The 22,813-nt window shown below is 43.2% G+C and overlaps 1 protein-coding gene across 1 annotated transcript in view; it reads left to right on the forward strand.

The window, feature by feature from the left end:
• LOC131677029 (uncharacterized) overlaps positions 1–22,813 on the forward strand; it is a 441,434-nt gene that overhangs the window by 131,916 nt on the left and 286,705 nt on the right. The window contains exon 3 of the mRNA XM_058956541.1: positions 11,723–11,791. Coding sequence (XP_058812524.1) covers positions 11,723–11,791 — 69 coding nt within the window. The remainder of the gene's footprint in view (positions 1–11,722; positions 11,792–22,813) is intronic.

The following is a 22,813-nucleotide window of genomic DNA, read 5'->3' on the forward strand; positions in this document are numbered from 1 at the left end:
CAATAATTGCGGTGCTCGGACGAAGCCCAGGACCGTATTTTTTCCCTTATCCAACTTGTCGAAATTGGCAGCGCGGGCTCAGGACCAACGAAGTCAATCGCTGAACCTGCCCTGGCCAATTCGTCAGCCCATTCATTTCCAGTAATACCGCAATGTCCGGGCACCCAGACAAGGTAGATAGTGTTGACAATGCTTAGTTCTTCGATTTGGGTTCGGCACGCGATCACTAGCTTGGACCGGGATTTGTCTGAGCTAAGGGCCTTGATTGCCGCCTGACTATCGGAGCAGAAGTTTATAACTCTGCCGGACAAACTCAGTTGAAGGGCCGATTGCACCCCGCACATAATCGCAAAGATTTCTGCTTGGAATACAGTACAGTATTTACCTAGTGAGTGAGATTGTTCCAATCTCATTTCACGACAGTAGACACCAGCACCAGCACGTCCCTCCATCAGAGAACCGTCAGTGTAACAAACCACTTGCGTTTGTTGTTGTCTTTCCATAAAGCCAGACAACCACTCCTCTCGAGAGGGAATCTTCACATGAAATGTCCTGTAAGGAAAACTACAAGTGAGTGTAATATCGCTGGAAGCAAGAATATCTTCACCCCATGTAACCATTTGTGACCACAATCGTGTATGACTGGTAGCAAGATCAACATGATTACTGTTCCAAAGCCCAGTAACCTGCAGTCTGTATGCACATGATAGTGCTTCTTGTTTTAAGTGTATGTGTAATGGTTTGATATTTAGAAGTGCCTCAAGAGCAGCAGTCGGAGTCGTGGTGAAAGCACCAGTCAACGCCATGAGCGCCATTCTTTGCAGATGGTTTAGCTTTGACTGGACTGTCACCACCTCTCCCCTCTGCCACCACACAAGGCATCCGTATGACAGTATTGGACGTACAATTGTCGTGTAAACCCAATAGATGTATTTAGGTTTGAGACCCCAGGTCTTTCCAAAAGTTCGTCTGCACTGCCCGAAGGCCATGCACGCTTTCTTGACTCTGAACTCAATGTGAGCAGACCAATTCAGTTTGGAATCCAATATGACTCCAACGTATTTGACTTGATCTGCACACAGCAGCTCAGAATCAAAGAACTGCAAGGGACGAACCCCGGTTGTTATTCGCTTCTTCGTGAAAAGAACCATTGAAGTTTTGCTTGGGTTAACTGATAGTTTAACTTGTCGACACCACTGTTCGACAGCTCTTAATGCCTGTTGCATCAAGTCAAAGATTGTTCCGATGCAAAATCCAGTAATTAGTATTTGGTAATCGTCAGCAAACCCGTAGGTCGGAAATCCAAGCTCATTGAGTTTCTTCAACAAGCCGTCAGCTACTAAGTTCCATAACAAAGGTGACAGAACGCCGCCCTGAGGACAACCGCAAATACTCAACTTCCGTATCTCAGCCTGTCGCAGTGACGAGCAAAGTATGCGGTTACTAAGCATTGCGTTTATCCAACCTGAGATACATGCAGGTATCCCATGACCGCGCGTCGCTTCCAGAATAGACTGGAAGGACACATTGTCAAAAGCACCCTCAATATCTAGGAATACACCCAAGCTAGATTGCTTGAGCGAGAAGGCTTTCTCAATGTTGTAAACAACATCGTGAAGCAGAGTGATCGTGGATTTCCCACACTGATATGCATGTTGCATTTTGTGCAGAGGATATTCAACTAAACTAACGTTCCTGATGTGATGATCGATTATCCGTTCCAAAGCTTTCAGAAGAAAAGAACTTAAGCTGATAGGCCTAAAACTCTTGGCTTCTTCATAGCTTGAGCGCCCCCCTTTGGGAATAAATCTAACAGTTATTTCTCGCCATGCTTTCGGGATATACCCGGTAGCAAGACTGGAAAGCAAAATCTTTTTCAAGACATGTTTAAGAATATCAAATCCCTTTTGCAGTAGCACGGGAAGTATTCCATCTTTTCCGGGTGATTTGTATGGAGCAAAGCTGTCAACTGCCCACTTGACCGATTCAGTGGAAACCAATGTGCGTGCTAGCGCCCACGAGTCCGAATCACCAGAATGAGATCTGTGAACATTGATCAACTCCGGATCGATACAACCTGGAAAGTGTGTGTCGAAGAGACAATTAAGAACATCTTTTTCGTCTGTCACATAAACACCATCTCTGGTTTTCAAGGAGTTCATCTGAAAATCATTCGATTTGGAGAGAATTTTATTTAATCTGCTAGCCTCGTTCAGACTAGAGACATTAGTGCATAGGCTTTGCCAGCCAGCCCGTTCTGCAGATCTAAGACATTTCTTATATGCACTACGAGCTGACCTAAAAGCCCTGGAGTCATCACGCTGACGCCGGTTCCAAGCTCTTCTCATAACTTTCTTCATTCTTTCAAGCTCAGCCCTCCACCAAGGGGTTCCCCTAGTCGATTTAACAGTACGAAGTGGACAAGCTTCTTCGTAGGATGCTAATATGAATGAGTTTGTCGTATCCACGACGTCATCTAAGTCGTCTAGTTGACTAATTGTTGGAAAATATCCATGAAATTTAGTCGCTAAGTTTTCCAAAAAGAGGTCCCAGTTTGTAGACTTAGGATTACGATATGTCACCACATTGAAGGTGACATCAAAATGCTCGAAAAATATATATTTATGATCGGATAGAGACGGTTCAGTTTCATTTGGAACCTGCCAATTTCCCAGTTCATGCAAAATTCTATCAGAGCAAAGTGTTATGTCTAACACCTCCTCCCTCCCAGACCTCGCAAAAGTTGGTCGGTTTCCCACATTCAGAATATGGAGATTTGTACTACTTATGTACTCCATCAGTTCAGAGCCTCTCAGATTGATGTCTGAGCTGCCCCAAATGATGTGATGAGCATTCGCATCACTGCCGATAATGAGCGGAAGCCCATTTCTGCTACAATATGATACAACGCTTTTGAAATCATCAGAAGGAGATGATTCGTTATGCGGTAGGTATGCTGAACAATATATATATTTTTTGTCTACGTATCCGACAGTCAATGTAACTGTGACAACACAGATATCGCGAGTTGTGAGCTCCGATATGAGACACGCGTCAATAGCCTTATTTGCAAGAATGCAAGCACGAGGCATTTCACGTGGGTTAGTCATGCCTGTCTTGTTGTAAGCAATGAAGGCAGTGTTAAGTAACTTTCCAAAATAGAAGTTTCCTTTATGGAAATACGGTTCTTGAACCAATGCTATGGAGGCTTTACCTTCCTGCATGAGTCGAGATAAATTCATAGTTGCTGTACGTTTATGTTGGAGATTGACTTGTGCTATTCTAACCATTGTTGATTAGAGAACTGTACATTTCATCTCCAACACAAATTGCACAACAACTAGAGGACACCAAGCGAGTTGGGATGTTAACGCATTTAGCGAGCCATATCAGGTTTAAATGGGACATGATCATTTGATTCCCACGATTTGCGAAGAAAATAATGGTCCACTGTGTCAGAGATTCGCATAACACAGCAAGGGCAAAACCCAAAATGCTCCGTGCGCGACTGGCATATTTTAGACCCTCCAATCATTAAGTCCTCGGCACGGAACTACACCTTGACTTAGGGTCTCCTACTTTCAGTCGCCTCCTACGACATGGCAGCAGGACTCCAGTGGCTCAATTCTAGGCCGGATACCACACGGCCTCTGGGCAGGTTCATCTGTACACATCGAAATTTGATAATCGAGACTCAACAAAACTTCACCGAACTACCATCAGCCGAGAGTCTCTGCAAAACCCCAGCCAACAAAAATTCGGCAAAATTAAGTGGATCATCGGTGAAAAAAAAATCGGTGTGTAGAGTGAACGTTCCGCTGCGTAATGCAGCGTACTGGGGAGTTCGCCCGACTCTTCCCAGGCTCCGTTCGCCATTGAGAATGTTTTAAACCCCCTCAACAATTTTACCCATAGCACGGGTCGCATGACACTATGGAATTGGGGTTCCCTGTTTGGTAGATTTTTACCACTGAAACAGGTAGTCCGTAGTGTAATTCTTAGCCGGTTGAAACAACCACTACCGACACTACATGGCTTATCTAGGCTGTTCGGTGAAAGAAGCTGACATTGAAGAACAGCTTCCATATTTAGATGGGCGAACAGCCGCAGAAGGAAGGAAGGAAGGAAGGATAACGGGAGGAGAGGGATTTGGGCTAAGCGCTTATTTAAAGGCGGCACTGGCTCGCCTTGTCAGGGCTGCTTTAGGGCATGTGGTATTTAGGCCTAGGACGTATAGGGCCCACTACCTCGTCCTACCACACCCGCAGTCAGCCCCCGCTGCTGGTTCGGGTCGCGAATCACAACTAGTTGCTATCGCGATTAAGCATTATCCACCACCTATGACCCGCCCGGTTGCTTGCAGCTCAGCTTCCCACGTAGCGTTCCTCCACCACCACGGGGCCCGGGGTAATTCGAACGGGCGGGTTCGCTCCCGTCATACCTCTGTTCACTGGGCAAGGGACCAGAAATCGACAGTCTTCATTGGCTCTATCACCCACCGAAGTACGATGGGTAATGAACTAAAAATTAGACATCAGACGATTATAAAAAGCCGGGCCTTGGTATCTAGCGGGGAAATTAAATAGATCAAATGTGTGTTGGGGTGATCAGCTGCCGTTGTGTGTGATTCCTCGCTTTGCAGGCAGGGTACGATCACCGTCGCCAGTGGGATAATCATATGTTCTTTCTGGGATGTCACCATACCCAGGGATAGCATAAGGGTTAGTGCATTGGGCCGGAGTCTCAAAGGTTGCGAGTTCGAGTCTCGCCTCTGGGTGGGGAATTTTTTTCACATGATTGCTTAGCTTCACTCACCATTTCCGATCGTTTTTCCCCGTTGGATACCACGTGCTCTCTTGGAGGACAAGTGTTAGTGGCATGAGCCAAATTTCGTTCTGATTTCCGTCGAACAATGGCCACAGTGCGGGAATTCGTTGCGGATAACGACGGTATTCAAGAATAATCTCGAGTTGTCGATGCTGTTCATGTCAGCCACGCTGATTAAGCAGTCCGAAACAGTATTTCGGATCTCTCCAAGTTGATTCAGACAGTAGCCTACTGCTGTCGTTTCTACAACAATTGCAAATTACCGACCAGTGAGAGGATCCTACATTCCCAGCAGAAGTGAATTTGTATAAAGATCGCCGTGGATGTGTAGTGAACCTGAATGAACTTGGCTAGAAATCACCCCTTAGAAACTTGACCGGACGAATTCGGTCTGCTTAGACTGAACAGTCGACTGAAATACAAAAACGCACTCTTCGACTTTTCTTCAGATGATACTCCCAGCGGACCACAAGCTTACCTGATTGTTTGCTTGATCACTCCGCGTTGAGACACTGTATGTTGGTCCTATGCTTCTACTCGATACAACTCTTGAACAGTTCTGGTCGTTCCGGGGTCGTCATCTTACTCGCATGGTGGTACTGAGTTGCATCAGTTACCGGTTCAATCAACGATGTAGCAACCAGCTAATGGCACCACTTCGATCAGTATGTGCTGCACCTGATCGAGCATTTTTATACTCTTGGATGGATTTCTGTGGTCGGGGAGCACAGGAGAAGATACAAGCTGTGATTTTCGTGTGTCTAGTGGTGAAGGCCATACATCTCGAGGTTGACGAGCACCTAACATCGGTCGAGAGTATTAACACTGTGAAATGCTTCGTAGGCGCAGCCATGTGCTCGAATTGCAGATCGCGAGTTGAAAGCTAGCCGCCAAGCCTTTCGGAATAAGCAATGGGACGATTACGACACAACTAGTTACGTTCCGCTTTATACCAGCTCGGTCGCCAAACTTCGGTGGGCTATGGGAGGTTGGTATCAAGCAATTCGGGGCTAGAATGACTTGATACCAGTCTCCCATAGCCCACGGATATGTGACGAACGGACTAGTGTAAAGCGAAACGTGTTTCCACTAGTTGTGCAGTGATCGTCATATAGCTTGCTCCGAAACTGTTCGGGAAAGGCTTGGTGCGCAGCCATCAACGTTCCACATGGAACAACTGCTATCCCTTAGCTCTACTGTCCGGCTCCCCAAACGATAAATCCGATCTGACTCTAGGTCACTTCCTATTCGGAGAACCATTCTTTTGCATTCCAGAGCCATATATCTGCGGGTTGGACACCAAATGCCTGTTGCGTGAGCAGAATATGAAACGATCCGAGCGGGATCTTTAGCAACGGTGATCTGGGGACTAATTGAGTCAGTTGCAACAACGTTCAAAATGGACGCAAGTAGGGACAGACTGGTAGTGATGAAGCAGATCAACATCCCATCGCTTGGGGTGCCAGTAAATCGGAAGCTATGCTCCATCCGGAATTGCTGGACAGATCTGAGCACCTACTGGCTGTCCCATTGAGCAAGCTTGGTCAACCGTCGGGTACTAGGTCGTTATCTGGAGAAATCTACCGCCGGGGAATTCACAGTAGACTAGATTCACCGCCGTGGACTATCCGAATAAATAGTGACAAAAATGGGAGGTAATTAGCTCACGAAACAAACACATGTACCGAGAGAAATTCCGCTGCCGGGGAACTGTCAGTCGCAGTAGGGTAGTTCACTGATAGCTATGACACTTGAAGAAGTGGAGAGTGCCTGTTGAGGAGACAATGGACGCGATCGAGAACTGGATGAACGGGGTCAAGTTGCAGATAGCTCACTAGAATATGTTGTCAGTCAGCCACTAATAATTCAATTTTTTGGTCTTTTGGCTTAAGTGCCAATACCTTATTTAGGAGTCCTATCCTATCTGAAGGATTCATTTCGGTTGGAACTAGTCTCCACTGTGATCCTTTGGTTGAACGTTGAACATCTGGAGCACTTGAGACAGAAATCTTCCGAACTAGATTGTGACTTGGTCTATGGAGGCACTATCCTAGAGTCTGTTCAGTAACTAGGCCCTAAATTTTTGTCGTTCTTTGTAGGCTTTCCATCTGCTGGCTTCCTAGGAGTCCTATAATCGTTTGTCCTCGCAATGAAGCGACCCGAGATTTCGACGTGAGTAGTCGTGAGTGGAGCACATCGGTCTCAACTGGAGAGGCTGGCAACATCCATAATCTCGCATAGATGCGCCACAAAAACAGTGCATAGAATATTGACGACTGCCGTTGGCTAGCGCTCTTCGAGGGATTACCACAAATTGACGTTGATGAATATCCGTGCGATATACTTCTTCCACCACAAACTGTGCTCCTTCGACAATTCATCATCCCACGACAAGCTTTCCGTCCATAGTTGTTGTACGAATATTTTGGTGTTCATTACTAACGGGCCAAGCAGGCCAAGTGGTTCGATTAGACGAGTCAATACGGATACGATGATTAATTTCGAGACGACTCCCCGTTCTTGTTCTTCCCCGTTGTAGCGTGGGATTTTTAATTTAAAGGTATTCGGCTGGGAAAACCATAACAGTATAAGTCCTTTTACGGCAGACTCCGAATTCTGGGGAAGACATTCACAACTCACACCTACGAGAATGGAAGGATTGTTGGAAACCCACTTCCCGAGTATGAAACTAGCGATTCGCAATATCTCCATTAACTTTTTGCATGAATTGCTGGCTATTTGATGATCGTCATGCCCTGAAAGGACATCGACGACATATGTTGATTTCTTTATTTTTGAAACCATTAGTAGAAAGCGTTTAATTAATATACCTGTTTCGGCTGGCTCAGGAAGCAGTCCATCTTAGGGAAATATTCGTTCTCATAAGTCAGCTATCTCTGACGATATGTACAAATACCGAATGCTCAAAACCACCTCGATCTATAAACTGTCATCATACATCGACGATTGCCTGTGGCTTCGGGCAGTCCATAATTCTGTGTCCCTCATCGTCGCAGTTCCAGCAAGTGATGACCATCCGTTGATGCTTCGGTAATTCAGGTTTCGCTTCGTTTAGCCATTGAAATCGGTATTACTTTTACCAATCGCTTCTTTGGTCGCCTATATTTCGTTCGTCCGTTGGCTGGAAATCGAATTGCTGCTGATGCCAACCTTGTTGCTGACCCAACTGTTGAGTTCGTTTTATCACGTTTTGCTGCCGTGGTTGCTGCACTAGTGGTGGTCGATTGCTGAATTCTTCACGCAGCTGCTGCGTTCCCGATCGGTTGAAACTGTTCGCGAACTGTTAATGAGGGTTGTGTAATCGAGTTTGTTCTGGTACACTTCTTCTTCAGAGACATCCTGTGTGCGTTAACCTGCTCGAGAAGCTCATTTATCTCATACTGCCCGTCTTCCTCGTTCTGTGCTGTTGTCCTTTCGTATGCTTTCGAGACGAATTGTTGTGGTCCCAACTCTCCATCGACTTCTACTTCCATTTCTACACACAAAAAAATAATGAAATTTAAACGACATGTAAATCAATACTAATGTAAACATACAAACATTGAATCAAAACTTTGATCGAAAATTACGTGAAAAGCAATGCACTTCAATTCTATTCGTGTAATATTACATGTCATTCGTTTTACAGCAATAAGCGTGTAAAAAATACATTGAAGTGCATTGGTTTTCCGTTTGAAGAAACTGTAATTTTCAATCCACGTGTAGAATTATAATAAAATTTGTTGAAGAAAGCACGATAAGTCGTATGGATTTTTAGTGGAACTTAATTTTACATTTATATTCATGCTCCAAATATGTGCATGAAAATAAACTTAAAGTTACAAAATATTTTTTTCTGTGTAGTGTGTGTACCCTGCTGAAGCGATGCACAGTGTCGCCTAGCCGGACAAAACCTCAAAATTTTATTTTTAATTTTTAATGGTTTAACATTTTTCTCTGTTTCTTAACAGGTTGAATAGAGTCTTCTCGAAATACTAGGTCCCGAGGACGATAGTTCGATTTTTTACATGACTTCAAAGGTGAAATAGATGATAAATTCTGAGGAAAACTCTTTTCAAACCTAAGTTATTCAAATGCATATATCTTTTTAGTTAAGATTCCGATTGGGGTCAAACTGATTTCATGTGGAAGGTTATTCGCTGGACTTATAGCTGCCATTCGATTTAGTCGATACAAGCCTTTCTTCTCGCTCAGACATGAAGAACAAATAATAAATCGAGCAATAGTTTAAAGTTGTAATGTTCAAAGTGGCTGTACTTTTTTTTGAAACGGTTCGAAAAGATCGCTTGTTGTTCACGATACTTGAAAATTAGTGTACTTTCCGAAAATGAATATCTTGTTTTGCCCCTTTCTGCCCCGAGGTATGAAAAAAGGTGATTTTTCATGATACGTCTGAAGGAGACGCATGGTAGCCTTTGACTACCCAGCGTTCGCAATATAATTTATAGATGTGTCTTATCATTATCAACAATTGAAAAAATGTGTGTTCTGCTAAAAAATTCACCGCGCCTAATTTTTTGAAAATGAATTTTTGGAAATAGTGCACTTTATATTTGTAAATGTTGAATTTTCGAACCACCCTAAGTGCCAAAATTTTGAGGAAATAAAAAACAAAAAATAAACATCAAATATGAATTCAGCGTCACAAAAGTACCCTAATGTGAAGTTTTCATCAAATTCGGACCACTTTTGAGGTTTTGTCCGACTTTTGTATGGAAGGTGATCACTGTGCGATGGGGTGGTTGCTATGGCCCCGGCAGTAGATTAGTTGTTGCAAAGTTTGGTTCCAGTAGCGCGCTGTGAAGAATCGGTACACGACGCTGTCCATTTAGGAGCATTCTGGTCTCGTCGTAGCTTGTACATATGTCCACCATCTCCTGAAGCGATCGGGCTCTTGCTGCTGTCACAATCGCTGCATAGTCCGCAATTATGTTCTTCTTGACTGTGAAGAGCTTTTTTTCTTCGGTAATGGGAGGCTTATCAAACCGAAAAAGGGCCGATATGTCCTGATTGTAATTGGGAAACGATTCATTGACTCCCTGGAATCGAAAACTAGCCTCCAAATGAAGAATCTGCGAATAACCGCTTGGTAAACATTCTTTTTGAATTTCCTGCTTGAAAGCATCCCACGACCGTAGCAAATTCCATGATGTCGCTCGAGCATACCAGCCAAGGGCTTATTCATGTAGCAGATGCTTGACACTGCTCAGTAGTGTGTCTTCGTTGATGCCCTCTGACCTGGCGAACGTTTCCGCTCGGTCCAAAAAACGTTGAGTGAAGAGGTGTCTTTTTCCCCCACAAAATTTGAAGGGCCAGTTGTGTATAGTTTTCAGCATCCTCCTTTCATTCGTTCGTGCTGGTGGTGGCCCTTCTTGGCGCAGCAAACGATCCAAACGATCATCACGAAGTCTGTGGTGATCCTCCCTAGCTTGATATACTCTATCTCGCGCTTCCTGCTCCTGCAACTGGCTGGCACGTGCTTCACTTTCCCGAGCTGCCCTCAGTTTTCGTAATCTGGTCTGTTGCCCATATGTCTCGCATGGCCGTGGTGGTGTGCGGTTTTCATTTGTTGTGGTGCGCTGTCTTTCCGATGAACCAAAAACTGAAGATCCTCGTTCTCCCCCTCGCCGGCCAGAGTCCTATGAAACTCGCGGAGGAGACTGTAATTGCGGTGTATAGTCGTATGGTCCTGGTTGAATATTCGTAGAACTGTCGACTCCCCTACAGCCCCTTCTTCCGATCTCGTAGTCTTTCGTACGACTTCTGTTTCAATCGGTGGTTGTTCAGCAACCTCCCATCACATTTTTCAACAGATCATTTACGTTGCGAGAATATCACAAAGTTCAACCGGGGGATTAATCAAACAGTGTACAAGTCGCGATCGAAGTTCGTACATATCTGCGGTAATGAATGAGCGGATTGTTGCGTCCACCTGAATGTGTAGCGTGTCCTGCTTTGCTTGGCAAACCTCAATGTTGGCCTGCGCACTCATGACATGTTCTCGTTGTAAGGTGCGACCTAAGTTGACTACTTGACGTAATGCCAACTCATAGTATATTTCGTCATTCATTCGATGTGTGTAATCCATTTCGAATTTATGCGTAAAGGTTAAAATTAAAATATCCTTCCTAGGATAATTAAGCTCAATACCAACTATTTCAATCTAAACCAAAAATTTCGCAAACGGTGGTTCAAAATTTTGTAGATTTTCAGTTGCTACAAGTTAGAATTTCGGAAAATGGCACCATAAAAACTGAAAAAATCTCATATTTTTAAGTGAAATCCGCTCACTTTTCTTCAAATGGTGGAGAGATTTTTTTTTCATTCATTTTTCCGTGGGTCATCTCGATTGGCTACACATATTGTGCATATTCATAAAAAACCAAGCCAATCCGTTGAATAGTTTTTGAGTTATCGTGTGCGCCAATTTGAACAAAGCGGTTCAAATAAAACGATATAAAAGATGCCAATAGATTGAAATCTGCAAGTTTGACAGCTGATTTCTCGGGATTTCCGAATCCCGGAATGAGAAAACATGATTTTTCAGGACTCAGAAAACCTGGGATATACAAAAATCTCGGGAAATTAATTACTGGGATGGAAGCTCTAATCGCAACAAATTGACTCTAAATCTTCCGCTGAACCAATTTTGGTTCAAATTCGCGTTTGAAATGTTGTACAGTCACTTCGTGTTTAATGAACTATATATACATCGTATATGTAACGTTTATTTTTCAAAACAAATTTGGTTCAAATTTAATTCCGGCAAGCTACATTGAATATATAAAATTCTACGTTCAATTAGAGTTAAAACAATGTAAACACAGCCACGGATTACAAGTATGTCACTTAAACCACATTATCCTCATTTCAGAGCTTAACACGTGGGTTACTAATTGAGATAAAATCCGACATAAAAAACAAAACTTCACTGCTGGCGAAGGTAAGTCAATTTTTCGTTTAAATTTCATAAAACTCGAACCACTCAGAACCAAATGGATTAGGATACTAAATTGAGCGACGGTCTTCTGATGAAAAAAACAGGATCCATTAGAAAAACGAACCCTCATAATGACCTTTTCCGGTGCGAGACATTTTCTGCTGAATTATCTTAACCTGATTGTTTGTGTATCCCGGACCTCGAGCTAGAAGCATGTTTCGACTAACTTTCACAACGCATTGCGACGGATATTCTCTAACTAATGTTGCCTTTTTACATCCTTCCTCTGAAATAGGGACTTAACAATTTTAAATTGGGACGTTTAGAGAATCTTAGAATTAATAAGAATCGAAAACCTTACAATGTTACAAGACGCTGCAGGCAAATTGATTTAATAATATATATGCAACCTAAACGAAATCGTAGAATAAAATAATTAATGATTTTAGTCATTCGTCAAAAAAGTCATATTTTTGAAATATTTGAATCAGAATCTCCCATTAAGATCACTTAGCATGAAATTGACCTCATTAGCCTTGACCGATTCGGTTGTCACGAACGGGTTTTCCACGCGAGCAAATTGCCTGCCAATTCATGTATTTTTTGACAAACTTGGTCATCTGCTTTCTAACTTCCTTAGGGACGTCGACTTTAAAACGAGAAAAAAACGATTAGATAATTTCCATCTTTTTGCTAATAGCACATTGAGGGAGATCCGGATTTTCTAGGTACGTGAGTAAATTTTGTTTACCACGTTGATGTTTTCCTGAAACTTACACAATGTAGATAAACAAATTAAAGTACCCAAAGAAAAAAAAAAGTTAGAGCAATTTGAACTCGTACACCCTTTAAAAGGCCGATATGTACGAATTCGCCGATTCATTCGCAAATAGTTGGCAAACATAGAGTGCACAATATCATTTCGAACATTTCGAAAGAATTAACGACACTCGAAAAGCCTACGCAAAAAAAAGTTTCGTCATTGCACTACATCATGGAGTCATGTGCGTCAACACGTCCGTTTTAAAATATTATTTGAACCTACTTATCAACAATTCAACCCTCTCGAAATCTCCCAGAAGTATGTCACACACGTGCATCGCATACATTTTTAATGATAACCGCCAATCATAATTATTTTAAATACCATACGAAAAGCATCGCAAAGCAACAACGGTAAAACTATAACACACAAAAATGTTAATAGGCATCGTGTATCCTGTCTTGTCGGACCGGCAGGAGAGCCTGATTGCAGTTTCACTCGCACCCTTTCCCTCATTTTGCTGTCTCTCTCGTTTTTGCAGTGCGTACGCGAGTTTTACACTTTGTAATTTATCATTAATGTCAATTTACCGCAAGAGGATTCGACTCTTACGACCGTTTCGGGAGTTTCGTGTTGTTTTATTTTTTTTTTTTGAAACTGCTTTTTGCCGTTTTACTGCAATTTTGCCCAGCTGCAGCAGGATCCAGTTTCGTTCGATGAATTCCCGATTTTCGCTTTGCTTTTAAAGTCGATAACCTTGGCTGTAACGGAGAAATCATGTCGGTTATGCCGGACAGGTGTTTTCATATTGCGCAGTTGATTTGGGTCTTTTAATTTTCGGCTGGACAGCGAGCGAAGTTGGTGTTTAACCCTTAAAGGCGCAAACCAATTTTTATCAAATTTTCTGAAAATTATCTCACAGCTTTAATACGTTACTATGATAATTTTGAGATGGTTTTCGCAATGTTGTTTTAAAACAACATTGCGCATTTAAGGGTTAAACACGGCTCGAATAATGATCTTAAAAGCAAATTTTTCGATAATTGTAGCATGAAAATTATTCAAGAAAAAACGACTAGTTTTACTGATGATTTTTTCGATTGTAATGATGCTGAAGATACTTAGATTGATTGGAGAATGCGAACTATAAATATGAAAACAATATATTTGATTTTGACACCGTTATAAAGACTGAATTAGAAAAAAAATGGATGCCAGCTATTGTTTGTAACTTTGGCAGTTCAGATGGCAATGGTCCTCCATCCATAAGCACGTTGCATGTTTGAGTCAGAAAGTATTCTTAGTGGTCAGCAGGTTCGTAATACTAGCTCTGAAATTATTCTGTACATAAACAATCGACTACGAAGTCTGTCGAAACGGAAGATCAAGTCCCGCAACGGAACATAGTACGAAGGCTTTGTTTTTATTTGCGGAGATGCATTTGAAACACGAAAAATTGCACTATAAAATGTGAGATTATTCGATTCGGAAATCAACATGTCTCACATTAATGAATTGGTCAATTCGCTCATTTAAATTTCCGTCTGTTTAACGAATATACCCATTCCACTCCTTTTTCTTGTTGTGCCGTCGAACAATGGTGCGGTTTAGAACAAAAGGTGGACTAACACTACAACGTTGTCATAACTGCAGAAAAAAGCAATAACACAGATGGCAGTATGACTGCATCTTAGTCAAAGTACGATCAAAAGTTTTGGCCGTATTTTCCTGGAATTCACCCACAAATACTAACCTGACGAAGCGATGACTGAAATGATAAAATCAAAACTGGCAACGGATGATCTTAAGGTTGTTAAACCGATTCCCAAAGGATGTGATATCCGCTGAATGATTTACGCCTCTTATATAACCGGTAGGGGAATTGTTCCTGAGACGAACACTTTAAGTTTTGGAACCTTTTCCCAGATATTTTATGCTAATTTCAGTAACATGTTTCGGATTGTTTCTATTTCTGAGGTGAGGCTACTCTCTCCAAATTTTGCACAAAATTGTTGGAACTTATCTTCCAGGGTATCCAGAGAGGCCAATTCATGTACCTCGCTAGTTCTGGTCCACGGGGAAGATTTAGGATCATTTTTATCCCTCAAAAAGGCAGGCTAAAATGTGACTTCAAGAAGACTCGCTCCTAAAACCCAATGAAATCAAAAACCTCTTTTTTGTTGTTCCATCAGAGAGAGAATCGAATGCTCGACTCATTTGTATTTCAAATTACAAGTTCATTGAAGCTAGAGAACTGTAACTAGCCAGGCCTCTGGGAACCGTTGCTTTTTTGAGGGTTAAGATTTTACTTTGTATGCGCTGAAGTCTATATGTCCACGCCAGGAATTTTAATTCTCTCTCACTTACACGAGAAGAAGCTTTTCTAACGTCCAACTTTTCCGAGATAAGATGAGTCGCAAAATTCTCCGTTTCCACAAATAGCGTGAGAATAAATTTCGGGATAAAATTTATTTGATTTTTTCCTTCGCACCGGAGAAGGTGATAATATTTGAAGTTCGTGGAAATCAATAAAAGCGTCAAAATATACATTTAATTTCAAAGAGAAGCGGCAAAGAAGTACGATAGATTTGTTTTTTCGTGTTTTGGAATAGCGACAGCAAAGCAGCTATCGCAAAAAGGATATCTTGATAAACTCATTCGCTCATTCCCCGGCGGTTTTATTTATCCGGAGAAAGAACACGTTGTATTTATCCGGAGAAGTTGTGTGAGTGCCAATAACTTTTCGTGTGAAAATGTGAGTTTTTATTGTCGCAGTAGCACGTACGTACCTGAGGATAGATACGGCAACGCCTGCCAGTAGCCTACGTCTACTGGCGCACACCTTTGAGCTGTTGGACATCATCCTCGATAGTGCGGCAACAGCAGTCGACGCTCTCTTGCATGTATAGTCGACGTGGCTGCCGAAGGTCAGCTTGTCGTCTATAATGACTCCGAGAGCCTCCAGACTCCGCTGTGAGGTGATCACTGCATGTTGTGCCGACTTGCGGTTGTTGACGATAATTACCTCCGTCTTATGCTGAGCGAGCTCCAGGCCTCTCGCGCTCATCAATTCCTCCACCGTGTTGATCGCATGTTCTGCAGTTAGTTCTATCTCAGGGATTGACTCCCCATAGACCCCCAAGGTTACGTCGTCGGCAAAGCCGACGATCTTGACCTCAGGATGAAACTTCAGTCTCAGAACCCCGTCATACACGAGGTTCCATAGCACCGGGCCTAGGATCGAGCCCTGCGGGACTCCGGCGGTGATCGGAAGCCATTTCTGATCGGCATCGGTCTCGTATAGAAGTACGCGGTTCTGGAAGTAGCTTTCCAGGATCCGGTTCTGGGGGTGAAGAGCCCCCTTTGGTCTTGGCCATCACCATTCTGTAGGCGTCACCCCACGGATTCGCGTTGGCACTCTCACACAGGTTGTCGCAACACGTTCTCTTGCTGCTTTTAATGGCCGTTAAGGGCCAAATTCGTAGCTCGAAACACTTCACGGCGTTTCACTCTTGCATCCTCGGTGCGAGCTCTTTGCATCCTATGTCTAGCTCTGAGGCAGGCTGATCGTAGAGCTGCAATCTTGGCACTCCACCAGTATGCCGGGCATCTGCCGTTTCTTGGCAGGGTTTTTCTCGGCATAGTGGCGTCGCACGCGCGTGATAGGATGGCTACCAGCGCATCCCCGCTTAGACTGTCGGTGCTGCCCTCCAGTCCCAGGGCCGCGGTGAAAGCTTCGCTGTCGAAGTGATTGGACTTCCACCTGCGTACCTGACAGGGATCTCCCGTACTCGGATGCTGCACACCATAGTTGATCCTAAAGCGGATTGCTAAATGATTGCTATGGGTGTAGCCTTCGTCTACCCTCCATTCCATTCCTGGAACCAGACTCGGGCTGGCAAATGTTACATCAATCCATGCCTCCACCCCGTTTCTATGGAATGTGCTAGCGGAGCCATTATTAGCTAACACAGTATCGAGTTTTTCAAGCGCCTCCATTAGCGTTTGACACCTGCTATTTGTACAGCGGCTGCCCCACTCTACTGCCCAAGCGTTAAAGTCTCCCGCTATAACTACCGGTTTCCGGCCCACTAGGTCTGACGAGAGCCTGCCGATTATCTGGTTGAACTGTTCTATTGGCCATCTTGGTGGAGCGTAGCAGCTACAATAGAACACACCATTGATCTTGGCAATCGCAACACCCTCGGCGGAGGGGTGTATTACCTCTTGAACCGGGAAGCGTCCCGTTGTACAGATTGCCACCATCCCAGACCCGTCCGACACCTAATTGCCGTTGCCGGCAGTTGTACGGGTCTGATAGGAGGGCGACATCTGTTCTCGACCCGAGACCGACTGCCACACCAGCTGTTGGGCTGCTGCGCAATGGTTAAGGTTTAGCTGTGTGACGTTCACGGCTTCTTCTTATTTGCCTCATTGAAGGGACACGAAGGACCACCCATAGCATGATTACGAGCTTGTTTCTTAGCGGTGCAGATAAGGCATTTATGCACCTTAGTGCAGCCCCGCTCCTTATGCCCCTCCTCACCGCAGCGACGACATAGTTTGCTCCTGTCTGTACCCTTACATTCGTACGCCTTATGGCCGGACTCAAGGCACCGATAGCACCTATTCAATGAAGGCGGCTGGGGCATGCTAACTAGGCATACAGACCAGCCGATCTTCAGTTTACCTATCACGGTAACCTTTTTGCATCTGCCTTCAGTAGCCTGAGGTAGGCTACTTGGGTACCGGAGGATACCCTCTCAAACGCACTGAGGTCCGCTCGATTATCACGTCGCATTGCTCCTTGACGGCTGCGACGACATCACCTACGGTCGTGAACTCGTCCAGTTGTTTACACAGAAGAGTCATTTCCGCCCCCTAACGACCTCACTGCATTGGATTGTGCGCATCGCTTCAGCACCAAAAGCATTTCGCCTGTATTGGTGCGTCTCACGCTGCGCACGTCTTGCCCGAGGGCCGAGAGGCTTTCAGCCGCCCTCATCGACTTTAGAACGTCGGCATATTTGACCTTGTCGGTCTTTAACCACAAGGCCTCGCCTCTGTCCTTGGTCTGCTTTGCGGGCCTTGGTGCATTCGGTGTCGGTGTCGGCTTCTTTTTGGTGACCAGCGTCCAGGGGTTTACGCCCCCCTGCCCCGGTTGCGCCGAGTTACTGGTACCTTCTCTCTGCCCGGCGGTGTCATTTTCGCCCCGGTTTACCTCGACCAAACGGTGTTTGGCCGTGACGGTTACACGCTGTATGGTGTTGGTTTTTGCACTCTCGCCTGGTGACTTCCTAGGGCGCTTCGCGTTCGACGTCGTCTTGCGCTTGTCCTTGCCCTTGCGCTTCGAGGCAAACTCAGCCGCCGCTTCGAGCGACATGGCTGCTCTATAGAAGGGGAAGGGGAAGGCCCCTGTCTGGGTACCTATGTCGGCCTTCTCTCTTCCCTCTTGGAGGCCACTTTTTGGGTTCCTCTGTCGGACTTCTCCCGTCATTCCACCCTCTTGGCGTAAGCCTGCTGTTCCTGTCTTGCGACACGAACAGCCTTCCGGAGGACCAGCAGGCTCTGTTTCAGCTCCTTGCTGATATTTTGCTTCGCGTTAGTGAACTCGATTATAGTATCGAGCTGCTCCACCACTTTACGTATCGCGGTTAGTGGCCCGTTCAGCGCATTGGTAGGGCTATTTTCCCCACTGGGGGGAGACCTCATCAAACCACCTTTAGCAAAGGGGTTCGGTACCTTCGTTTTTTGGTTTTTGTTATTTTTCACGTCGCTCATTGATCCCACGAGTCGCGCAAGAAAGAAAGGTCCGCCACGCCAGAGCTCCGCAGTAACGTGGTAAGGGACGCTTACTGTGGGGGTTGCCCAGGTATCCGATCGAGCATCTTTTTCACCCCCTCGATCACTCATACCCTCGGCACTGGTCGCTTCACGCTTTGGACTTGGGGTTGTGGCCTTGTTTTTGCTTTACGTTGTGACCGCGGCCACCAACCATCCTCCTTTACCAGAGCTTTGGACCTGTAGCTCTGGTTCTCAATAGTTCCAAGTACGACACAACTCAACACAAACATTTATCGACATTTAACAAAGACCGATCCGAGATAGGCAAAGAAGTATTTGTAAAAGAGTTGGGGTGGGCGTAGCGTAGTTGGTAAATCGATTGCCTTGTACGCAGCGCACCTGGGTTCGAGTCCCAACCCCGCACATAGGGTTAGAAATTTTTCATAAGAGATTTTTCTAACCCGAAGAGGCGAATGACCTTAAGGTTAAAACCTCTATAATCTAAATAAAAAAAAATATTTGTCAAAGACAGAGCCGAGCATAAAGCAAAGTCTAAGAAAAAGAATTCTTTGACTGTATAATTATGTAACGTTTAGGAACTAACGCAATTGAAAATTACACAAATCGAGCTTGAGCTTGCGCGACCACCCCTGGCTGCTACTGCGTTATTGATCGGGACTAGCTGAAATTGCACAGAGAATCAATAGATGGTAATGCGTGTGGGTTACAAGCCATCCTTCAATGTACAACTCCTGGTAATCCCAAGCTGTTTTTGGATCAATACCGGCGCCAGCCAGGCCCGAACGTAGATCGGAGTAGGAAAGGGAAGGAATGTTAGTCCGATACTTGCTTTTACTAGAGACCATATATACTACAGCGCACTGCACAAGTGTCACGGGAGGAGGGAGATTGTTAGTAAGGATAGTGATTGTAAATTGTGCTGGAGCTCGCGCGCGATTCAAGATTTTGGGAGTCTCTGGGCATCCGGCCACCAGGAGACTTATTAGGTGCTTAAATTACGTTTTGGGAATATCGTAATGTCAGACAGTGAGATAATGTTTAAAATTATACTTAATTCAAATATTATCTTAAAAGAAGACAAACTGGCAAAAGAAAAAGCAACCGCAAATTTCTAATAGAAAAAATAAGAGTGAAAAACTAACTGGGGTCACAACTGAGAAATATCGTTTATTTTCGCGACAAACGTATGGAAAATTTTTGAGCGGCGGAACATTAACTGAACTGAAAACCTTACTTTATTATTATTCCAACTATTAGAGAGATAATCAAGTAGGTTTAACACAAATAGAAAAAAGAATGATCAGAACGAACTGGTTCCGACCGACCAATTGAGACCGAAAAGTTTTCATTGGACAATTTACTAATTTAGTACAATAAACAAAAAGTCTAAAAGATGCAAGATGTGAAGTATAGAGAGTTTGTTTTCGTTACTTCTTACGACATGGAAGCAGGAAAAAGTATATTACTAAATTGAAACAACAATGTACCAAAACCAGAAAATGCAGTAGATGCAAGAAATAAATAGGCGATTCCCGATTTTGTCACTTCTTAATATAAAAATAAGGCTATAATAATTCTATGCTCATGAAATATGGTTTACATGGCAATCAATAAAATAGTGCATATACTACTCAAAACTATACGATAATACTTAATACAATATAATGAGATAAAAATGTGTAATTAACATGATTTAATGAAATGAAAGCAAATCAATGAATATGATAATAAAACATTTATTCTTCATGCTGATATGACTGAATGAAATTGGTAAGTGGTTTTTCGCGAATTGTTAATTCTCAAACCTTATAGATGATTGAAGTCATCATTTTACTCGGAAGAGACCATGCGTTTTCACATGCACATTGAATGCTCTGTGAACGGAGAAAAATAGTTGCGTAACCTTTTCAAAGATAGCACTGTTGATGAATCACCTAATAAAAATAGGTGATAATGGACGCGGACGAAGATAATTAACCACCACCGCAATTCAAAATTGCACAAATCGAATGCAAAAAAATAATTCTATTCAATAATTTCAGGCTACCACTGGCACTTAGCCAGACTATCGAAGTTCATGATGTAAACGTAACTATAAACAAAGCAGGAGTAACAATGATCTTGCATCATCAAATGGAATTGAAGAACTGGGATCATGATAAATGATAAATATGTTGAAATAGTATAAACGCCTCACATTCGAAATGATTTATCTCAGTCAACAAAATAATAACTCAATGACTGCTCAGTATATCTGAAAAGGATTTAAGTATATCAATATCCGTAGCAGTATAAGTTTAGTAACCTTCTGTAACCTAGATACGGAAAACTACGAACCTGTAACTGGAACCAACCAAGGGCTTCAAATAATTAGGGTTACAGCAGGAGTTGATTTGACAGATAATGTTTTTCAAAAACATTAAATTATCTGTAGCTCGGTTTATATGTGAACAAGGACCATATACAGTTTAGATTCCGCAAGAGTTCTAGAAAATATGATGTAATTCTTCTAGCTAGGATCAAAGATGCTGACGCTTACAGATAACTGCCATTATTTTCAATTGCTTTCGAAAAGAATCTGAATCCGAACAGTCAACTCTTGCCAATGTATGGTACACTTAACACCAAATCTCTCTTTATTTTCGCCTTCAAGTCAGTTCAACTACATCCGTTCGCCTGGATGACAAAATAATTACAAAAGAATCCCATCATCACTATTTAAATTACTCTCGTTGGATCAACCTGGCTCGATTCGTTGCCTCCGACACCGCAGCGTACGATCACTATGGGAACGAACCCAGACCCGCAATTTCGTTCCAGCATGCTTCATCGAGATGAGATTTTTCTCACCCTTGTTAGGATTGACGTATCGTGGGAGCAATGGAAACTCGAAACGAAAACCTAGCGAAAGACAGAATCGATTTAATTCGGAGGTTTGAGACATTTTTTTGTTGGTAGGTACAACTAACTGCCTGAAGTGTGGAAGTCGTCTGGGGTACGCTGCCTCTTGAAAAATTAGTGGAAAAGGTAAATGGAAATCACTTCATTTCTCCCCTCTGCGGAATTTCAATCACGCCGGTCACCGAAAAGAGTCGGTATAATGGCAAGCGAATTAAAGTTTGTAACTATCGGATTTGCTTTCCGTGAACCCATTTAAAGGATGCTAATGACGAAGCTTTGATTGATATTACTTTTTTGTAGGTAGTTCTTCTAAAAATTAGATTTCCATTCACTATCGAAATAATCCAATCGTGGGTCATACGCCTCTTCATTTCGTGTTTTCTGGCACGTGAGAACAAATAAATGCGACAGTTAACGTCAAAGCTCTGGTTGTATGATGTGCGGCAATAAACGTATATAATACTGCCGAAATTTGTCCCACTCGAGATGGTGAATTCGATTGAGTTTGTTTCCAAAGGTAAGACGCTTTTCACAAAAATGCGTTAACTTGTGGCAATGGCAATGGCAATTTAAAAAGGTACTCTGTTAAGTGTCACCTTAATCCTTGTTGGATTTGAAGTATATATTGGAAAAGTAAACCTCGTTATCATCATCATTATTATAGCCCAACCATCGTCATCGCAACCGGTGTTACCGGACGACGGTTTCCTCGTGTACCTTGTCAGAACAAACCTAACATACAAATCGAAGAAAGTTTTGCACATTAAACGGTTGTCCTTTCCCTACAGTCTCATGCACAACTGGTGTTATGAGCTGTCTTGCTTTTATTCTACTTCCTTTTTTGCAAAGGTAGTTGGATAAGCCAACCACTGATGGTTCTTGTTAGGGCATCAGTCGTTTTTTATTGTTCTTGTCAGTAGATGTATTATGTGGTAATATTATTGCAATCAGCGCCCAATCGCCTTTAAGTGAAGCACTTCGTCTAGGTTTTATTGTGGAGGGGACTCAATGTACACACTTATAGCGCTTTCGGGTTTTACAGCATACTACACCGATGTGCAGTGCAAAAAAGAGATAGACTGATTATACCCAAGTTTGGATGAGCGTAGCACCGACTAGATCATTGTAGTTTAATGTCAAAAATGATAATTCGTCCCGCAAATATTAGGTGGGGTTGAAATGGAGAAAAACGGATAAAACAGATACTCTTTTTACTAAACAGAGCTGCCAGAAGATTTAATTGAAAATCTATGCTGTCCTTATATTGAGATGTGTATTGAATGACGAGTAAGAATTTTGATAATTTACGCAAGTTCAAAGGTAAAGGTGTCACTTGAATACAATATCGTGACTATTCTAAATGCCTTATAAATCTATTCATCGACATGGTCGTCTTGGGATTTTTCGGTTAGACGCGTTTGATTTTTATATTACTTTCTACTATTGTGAGATTTTGTTCGATTCGATCAAAGACATGCTGGTTGATTCGGCTGCGATGAACGTGTGAAACTACTTTGCGAGCGACAAAATTGATCATCTCAGTGCTTCTAAAAAGC

Source organism: Topomyia yanbarensis, chromosome 1, assembly GCF_030247195.1.
Source record: "Topomyia yanbarensis strain Yona2022 chromosome 1, ASM3024719v1, whole genome shotgun sequence".
NCBI classification, from domain to species: domain Eukaryota; kingdom Metazoa; phylum Arthropoda; class Insecta; order Diptera; family Culicidae; genus Topomyia; species Topomyia yanbarensis.